The 8,407-nt window shown below is 56.9% G+C and overlaps 1 protein-coding gene across 1 annotated transcript in view; it reads left to right on the plus strand.

Annotated features, from left to right (window-relative positions):
* The first annotated feature begins 1,097 nt into the window (after positions 1 to 1,097).
* The window catches only part of LOC144244534 (calpain-8-like), a 36,582-nt gene continuing 29,272 nt past the window's right edge, over positions 1,098 to 8,407 (plus strand). Inside the window, 1 exon segment of the mRNA XM_077779877.1 lies at positions 1,098 to 1,334. Coding sequence (XP_077636003.1) covers positions 1,098 to 1,334 — 237 coding nt within the window.

Below are 8,407 nucleotides of genomic sequence, written 5' to 3' on the forward strand. Positions count from 1 at the left end.
GGTGGGGAGCAGTGCAGGGGTGGAGGGAGGGGGTGGGGAGCAGTGCGGAGGTGGAGGGAGGCAGGCTTCCAGTGATTGTGAGTGCGCCTCAGGGACAGGCAGCATGGGGAATGGAGTCAACAACGTCATGATGACTGTCGGGTGGCAGAGGGTGACCTCACCCACCGTGGTAGCACCGCGGGGCGCAGAGAGGTGTCAGGTCAGCCTCTTGTGTGCCTGAAACCAGTGTAATGTGGGCGTCGACTGCACTTCAACAGTGAAAGTACGGTCATGGACGAGGTCCACGTCCTTAGGGAAGACCAGGCCCAGGGAACTGGAGCCACGAGAAAAGCGACCAACCCAAGGTCATGTTTCATTTCTCAGCGGAGAAGCCGTGACTCCCAGCCCCCGGCCCTTCCCTTCCTGGACCCCAGGTCCCCAGGAACAGCGACAGCTGACCCTTGCTGGGTGCCTCTGAGCAAGTCCCACACCTCATCTGGTGACGCCCCATCTTGTGACATTCTCAGCCCCACTATTATCTTCCATTTTACAGATGAGAAAATTGAGGGGGAGGAGGTTGAATAATTTGCTCAAGGCGAGCTAATTACTGGCAGATATGGGGCAGACACCCGGGCGGCCACCACAACCATCCTTTGCACGTCGGGTGGCCTTCGCTGGGCTCCCTCTGACATTTCCGACCCCCAGCAGATGCGGAACCAAACCCCAGAAGGAGAGGAGCCCCTCCAGCCCGCGCCCTGGTCCTGCTCTGAGCCACTCCCCCAGGGCCCCGGCAAACACTCGACCACAGGACTGGTCTTCCCACCTGGGCCAGGCCTCGGGGCCAAGAGCAGGGGACCAGGCCGTGCCCAGGGTGGGGGTGGCTGTGATGCTGGCAGATCTCCTAGGGAGGGTTCCCAGCCTCTAAGCGTTTGCTGAAACGCTCAAGGGGAAGGTGGGTGAGATTCATTAGCACCTTGGGTACATGTTTGCTCCACAGTGACTCACTTCCCAGGGAGCAGGCCCCTGGATAAAGGTTCACGGCAGCCCCACCTCCCCATGGCAGGTGCCCGAGAGCGCGGCACGGCTCTGCCCTCCTGTCCCTCGCGGGGCCCACAACCATGTCGGCATTGGCGGCCAGTGTATTGAAGCAGCGGGCGGCAGCTCAAGGTCGTGGCTCCCACCATGAAAGCGTCAAGTATTCGGGCCAGGACTTTGAGACACTGAGGAGGCAGTGCTTGGACTTGGGGGTCCTGTTTGAGGACCCTGAGTTCCCAGCGTGTCCGTCAGCCTTGGGCTACCAGGACCTGGGTCCATACTCCCCCCAGACTCGAGGCGTCGTCTGGAAGCGGCCCCCGGTAAGCAGGCCAGCTTGTGGCTGAGGGTCATACGGATGGAGGGTCCGTGCGCCTGGTCGGAAGTAGTCGAGGGAGAAACCATGGGCCCTAAGTTCTGGGTACCCTATTTTAGAACACCACCCCCCCCACAACTTTTTCAGAGGCAGTGAGGTGTGGAGGGAAGAGTTCACACGGGCTTTGGGACCAGACACGTTGGATCTGAGCCCTGGCTCCGTCTGTGTGGCTGTGTGCAGATAACCTCACCTTTCTCATCTGTGAAATGGTGCTTCAGGGCGGAGGGTGCTGAGCCATCCTCCCCAAACCCAAGCCGTGATCTCCTGCTTCAAGGACCTAAATGGAAGGATGCTCTCCCCCACCCCCCACCCCCCACCCCAGGGTGAGGGCTGAGACAAGGGCTCCGTCCCGTGTCTGACGTAAGGCAAGTCACAAGGGACCACGCACGGTGGCCCTCGGCCCAGCACCCACGACAGGAAAGCCAAGGCGTGGTAGCTGCCTCCTGTGCAGCGTGAGGCACGAACGGCGTGTGGACGGGATCAGAACCCCCTCAGGCTCCCGCTGCCCCACGGTTTGCTTCCTGCCCAGTTTGTAGGCCGGTTTCTGCTGGAGAAACCTGTCGCTGAGCTTGCTCCTGCCCAACCCGGCCCCGCCTCCGTCGCCCCGGAGACCTGAGGGGCTAGTCGGGGTTTGTAGTCTTATTCCGAGAGCTGACAGCCGTTTTGCTTGCAAGGACGGGTTTTTGAGTCTGTGTTTTGGGCCAGGCGTCGGCCCCGCGCTGGGGAAGGCGGTTGGGGAGACCCTGAGGAGTGAGCTGTGGTCCCAGCTGTGACCAGGGACTGACGGAGGCGCTGCCTGGGTTCATAAACCCTGAGCCAGGTAACCCGGGGTGTCCGGACGGGGCACCCTAGCAGAGCTGGGGACCCCAAAGGGCCCATGGACGGGCGAATGGGGACGAGGGGGTTTCGCTGGGTGACCAAAGCCATGAATCAGTTAGCCTTTGCCAAGTTTTTCTCCTTTCTTTGAGATCCTCAAAGCTCTTACCTCCCCAACCACTTTGTTCTGCCTAAACCGTGTCTTCACCGGGTCTCACTGTCTGAGTAAACACGGTCGCTGTAGAGCAGACGTGTGGGTTTGCGCAAGGCTGTGCTCACACGCTGCGCAGCACGCCACAGGTCACAGTTTATCCTCTGAGACCCCACTGACGGTCACACAGACACTCCTGTTAGAAACGGCCCTGATCCTGACTCTGGGGAACGTGCCCTGGACCGGGGAAAACCAGCCCGTCCGAGATGCCGGCTCCCTCCCCAGACGCCTCGGGGCCCCTAGAAGGTGGGCGTCCCGGCACGAGCTGCACGGGTGGGTTCATTTTCCTCTTCCTCCCCCTTCTCTCCTTCTCTCCTTCCTTCCTTTTCTTGCTTCTGATTGTGATAAAATACACATAACATGAAACTTACCGTCCCACTGTCTCTAGATTCACACCCTGAGCTCTTACACTTTTGTGCGCAGCGGGCACACCATCACCCCCAAACAGCTTGCAGTCTGCAAAACGGAGCCTGTGTCCTCATTCAGCACTGTCCCCCCCACCTCATTCCCCACCCCAGCTCCGAGGACCACTGGGTTACTCCAGGGACCTCACGTATGTGGCACCACACGGTATCTGTCCTCCGTGACCCGTTTAGGTCACCCTGTGGTAGCAGGGGTCAGAATGTCCTTCCTTCTGGAGGCTGAGCACTATTCCATTGGGTGCGTACGTCATGCTTCTCTCACTCATTCCTTAATCAAGGGACATTCGGGTCGTTTCCACCTTCTGGCTATTGTGGATCGTGCTGTTACGAACACAGGTGTTCAAGAATCTCTTTGAGATAGAGCTTTCGATTCTTTTGGGCGTCTTCCCGGATGTGGAATAGCTAGATCATATGGTAATATTATTTTTAATATTTTTAAAGAAATAAAATGTATTTTTCTAGTTTATTTTTTAAAAATATTTATTTTGAGAGAGAGAGAGAGAGCGCGCGTGAGCAAGCAGGAGAGGTCAAAGAGAGAGGGAGTGAGAGGGAGCATCCCAAGCAGGATCCACACTGTCAGCACGAAGCCTGATGTGGGGCTCGATCTCACGAACCATGAGGTCGTGACCTGAGTTGTCCAACTGAGCCACCCAGGTGCCCCAGGTTTCTTTACTCTTAAAGTTTTAATTTACATTCCAGTTACTTAATTTTTTTAAATGTTTATTTATTTTTAAAAGAGACAGAGAAACAGAGCATGAGCAGGGGAGGAGCAGAGAGAGAGGGAGACACAGAATCCAAAGCAGGCTCCAGGCTTTGAGCTGTCAGCACAGAGCCTGATGTGGGGCTCGAACTCACAAACTTTGACATCATAACTTGTGCTGAAGTCGGATGCTTAACTGACTGAGCCACCCAGGCGCCCCCCAACAAGTGTCCTCCTTAGTGCCCATCACCCGTTTAGCCCATCCCCCCACCCGTCTCCCCTCCAGTGACCCCCGTTTGTCCTCTGTATTTAAGAGTCTCTTAGGGTTTGCCTCCTTCTCATTTTTTACCTTATTTTTCTTCTCTTCCTCTATGTTCACTTGTTGTTTCTTAAATTTTATATATGAGTGAAATCATATGGTATTTTTCTTTCTGACTGACTAATTTCACTTAGCATAATACACTCTAGTTCCATCCATGTTGTTCCAAATGGCAAGTTTTCCTTCTTTTTCATCGCCAAGCAATATTCCACTGTACATACACACATCTTCTTTATCCATTCATTGGTCCCTGGACGCTTGAATTGCTTCTGTATCTTGGCTATTGTAGGTGATGCTGCAGTAAGCATCGGAGTGCATGGATCCCTGTGAATGAGTGCTTTTGCATTCTTTGGGTAAATACCTAAAAGTGCAATTAATGGGTCGTAGGGTAGCTTTATTTTTAACTTTTTGAGGAATTTCCTCACGTTTCCCACAATGGCTGCACCTGTCTGCACCATTCTCACCAGCAGTGCCCGAGGGTTCCCCTTTCTCCGCATCCTCATCAGCACCTGCTATTTTCTGTTTTCTGACAGTGACCATCCTAGTATATATGAGGTGACCTCGCCCTGGGGTTTGGTTTGTGTTTCCCTGATGAGTAATGTTGAGCATCTTTGCATATGTCCGTTGGCCACCTGGATGTCCGCTTTGGGGAAATGTCTGTTCAAGTCATTTGCTCATTTGTCAATGAGTCAATAAGCTCATAAATTGGCTTATTGGCTTTTTGGTTTCCCTTGCTGCTTTTGAGGGTGACGCCTGAGTCCATTAGTCTCAGGGGCTTCACCCCAGCTGCTCAGCTGTGGCCCTAATGACCCTGCTTCCCACCAAGGTGTTAACTTTTACCTGACCTTAGGAGAAGCAGATGGAGTTAGTGGATGGCTAACTACCTATGTATATTTGCCTTCACCCCCTTGATGGGAGACGATGCTGGCTACTTAGATGTTTTCTGAAATCATAAAATTTGGCATCCTGACCCTTTCAGGGTTTTTGCCTTTTTTTGTTTGTTTGTTTGTTTGTTTAGCCTATTTTTAAGCTGCTGAGCAGAAGGTCTGCTTGGGCTCTTGTCCCGGTGGTTGAAGACAAGTTTGCCCAGATTGAAAATCTTGGGGCCCAGCTTGTTAGCTCAGGATGAGCTTTGGCTATTCACGATCCTGGCGAGGTTTTCTCTGCTGGGGTTGCACACGGACAACAGACACCACGTGGCCATGTGAGACCAGGGGCCTCCCTGTGGGCCCCCACATCCTCATGGCCCCGTGGCACCCAGACCTGTGGTCTAAGGGACACACGGCATGTGCGGCCCATTTGACTGTGTTCTTCTCCATCCATTTGTTGGCTGTGGGGCAGTTCGTGGTCCTGAGGAGAATGGCAGAGAGTGAGGAGTCATGTCAGCTGCGTAGGGAGGACACGGGGGTGGCCGGCCCAGCTCAAGGCCGTGTGGAGGGCATGGCCTTTGGGAGGTTGGGGTGCAGATGAGTGGCCACGCCTCCCCCTGGGCCGCCACGCCCCTCCCGCTGCTGCCTCTGGACTAATGGAGTTGGAATTTTCGATTCGGCCGTGTTTATTAGTGTCGGTCACACACAGATGCAGCATGGAGGCTGCTGGAGCCTTCTCTGGTTGGGGGTCAGGCAGCATTGCTAAGAGCCTGGGTCTGGGCGTCAGCACATCAGGATTCTGGTTTCCCTGGTGCCATTTACTGGCCGGTGACCACGAGTGAGATACTGACCCCCCCGGCACTCAGTCTTGTCATCCACAAAAGGGGTAATACTATCCCTTAGTTGGCGGGCTTACCGGAGGCTCTGATGAGGGAGTGGGAGTGGGTTGAACAGCGCAGATTTTCTCCAACTTTTCTGTGAGGGTCAGTCCTGGTTTCCCGTGTTGGCCGGAAGCACCTTGAGTCTCAGGGTCGTTTCTCTCTTCACTCCCACCTTCCCCTCCCGCCCGCCTGCCAAGTGCAGTGGTGCTGTGCATGGAGCAGGCTCCCGGACAGGTCCTGCTGGGTAAAGGGGAAGGAAGGACACCCCGCCAGGCCCGTGGCGCTCAGGCCTGATGCCACGCTGATGGGTGTGAGCGCAGGAAGTGCACCACCGAGGGCTGTCATCTGGGGTCACTCCCCACGCTGCAGAGCCTGGCTCAGTCACCTTCACGCTGCCAGGCAGTTAATGAGTGTCCGCAGGTGCACAGCCCTGAGCTGGGGGGGGACGCTGTCTAATCCTCTCTGTAGGTAGGGGTGCTGCCTGAGAGGTGAGCTCCCGAGCCACCACAGTATTGCCTTGGCCTCTGCCTTTCACCCCTCCTTGCCCTGCACTGCCTTTCACACCCAGCTCGGCACGGCCCGTGCAGTGACACCAAGGGTCGGGCTCCTGCCTGCACCCCTGCTGGCACCGATGAGCTGCACCCCTGCCTGCATCCCTGCTCTGTACCCTGGTTTCCTCTTCCCTCCACATCCCTGCTCTGTACCCTGGCTGCCTCCTCCCTCCACACCCTTGCTCTGCACCCTGGGCACCTTCTCCCTCCACACCCTTGCTCTGCACCCAGGCCGCCTCCCCACTCCCTACCCTGCTCTGCACCCTGGCTGCCTCCCCCTCTCCCTCCCCACTCTGTACCCCTCCTCTGCCCCCCCCCCCCGGCCGNTCCTCCCTCCACACCCTTGCTCTGCACCCAGGCCGCCTCCCCACTCCCTACCCTGCTCTGCACCCTGGCTGCCTCCCCCTCTCCCTCCCCACTCTGTACCCCTCCTCTGCCCCCCCCCCCCNCTAATGACCCTGCTTCCCACCAAGGTGTTAACTTTTACCTGACCTTAGGAGAAGCAGATGGAGTTAGTGGATGGCTAACTACCTATGTATATTTGCCTTCACCCCCTTGATGGGAGACGATGCTGGCTACTTAGATGTTTTCTGAAATCATAAAATTTGGCATCCTGACCCTTTCAGGGTTTTTGCCTTTTTTTGTTTGTTTGTTTGTTTGTTTAGCCTATTTTTAAGCTGCTGAGCAGAAGGTCTGCTTGGGCTCTTGTCCCGGTGGTTGAAGACAAGTTTGCCCAGATTGAAAATCTTGGGGCCCAGCTTGTTAGCTCAGGATGAGCTTTGGCTATTCACGATCCTGGCGAGGTTTTCTCTGCTGGGGTTGCACACGGACAACAGACACCACGTGGCCATGTGAGACCAGGGGCCTCCCTGTGGGCCCCCACATCCTCATGGCCCCGTGGCACCCAGACCTGTGGTCTAAGGGACACACGGCATGTGCGGCCCATTTGACTGTGTTCTTCTCCATCCATTTGTTGGCTGTGGGGCAGTTCGTGGTCCTGAGGAGAATGGCAGAGAGTGAGGAGTCATGTCAGCTGCGTAGGGAGGACACGGGGGTGGCCGGCCCAGCTCAAGGCCGTGTGGAGGGCATGGCCTTTGGGAGGTTGGGGTGCAGATGAGTGGCCACGCCTCCCCCTGGGCCGCCACGCCCCTCCCGCTGCTGCCTCTGGACTAATGGAGTTGGAATTTTCGATTCGGCCGTGTTTATTAGTGTCGGTCACACACAGATGCAGCATGGAGGCTGCTGGAGCCTTCTCTGGTTGGGGGTCAGGCAGCATTGCTAAGAGCCTGGGTCTGGGCGTCAGCACATCAGGATTCTGGTTTCCCTGGTGCCATTTACTGGCCGGTGACCACGAGTGAGATACTGACCCCCCCGGCACTCAGTCTTGTCATCCACAAAAGGGGTAATACTATCCCTTAGTTGGCGGGCTTACCGGAGGCTCTGATGAGGGAGTGGGAGTGGGTTGAACAGCGCAGATTTTCTCCAACTTTTCTGTGAGGGTCAGTCCTGGTTTCCCGTGTTGGCCGGAAGCACCTTGAGTCTCAGGGTCGTTTCTCTCTTCACTCCCACCTTCCCCTCCCGCCCGCCTGCCAAGTGCAGTGGTGCTGTGCATGGAGCAGGCTCCCGGACAGGTCCTGCTGGGTAAAGGGGAAGGAAGGACACCCCGCCAGGCCCGTGGCGCTCAGGCCTGATGCCACGCTGATGGGTGTGAGCGCAGGAAGTGCACCACCGAGGGCTGTCATCTGGGGTCACTCCCCACGCTGCAGAGCCTGGCTCAGTCACCTTCACGCTGCCAGGCAGTTAATGAGTGTCCGCAGGTGCACAGCCCTGAGCTGGGGGGGGACGCTGTCTAATCCTCTCTGTAGGTAGGGGTGCTGCCTGAGAGGTGAGCTCCCGAGCCACCACAGTATTGCCTTGGCCTCTGCCTTTCACCCCTCCTTGCCCTGCACTGCCTTTCACACCCAGCTCGGCACGGCCCGTGCAGTGACACCAAGGGTCGGGCTCCTGCCTGCACCCCTGCTGGCACCGATGAGCTGCACCCCTGCCTGCATCCCTGCTCTGTACCCTGGTTTCCTCTTCCCTCCACATCCCTGCTCTGTACCCTGGCTGCCTCCTCCCTCCACACCCTTGCTCTGCACCCTGGGCACCTTCTCCCTCCACACCCTTGCTCTGCACCCAGGCCGCCTCCCCACTCCCTACCCTGCTCTGCACCCTGGCTGCCTCCCCCTCTCCCTCCCCACTCTGTACCCCT

This window comes from Crocuta crocuta, unplaced genomic scaffold (genome assembly GCF_008692635.1).
Source record: "Crocuta crocuta isolate KB4526 unplaced genomic scaffold, BGI_CrCroc_1.0 scaffold322, whole genome shotgun sequence".
NCBI lineage: Eukaryota > Metazoa > Chordata > Mammalia > Carnivora > Hyaenidae > Crocuta > Crocuta crocuta.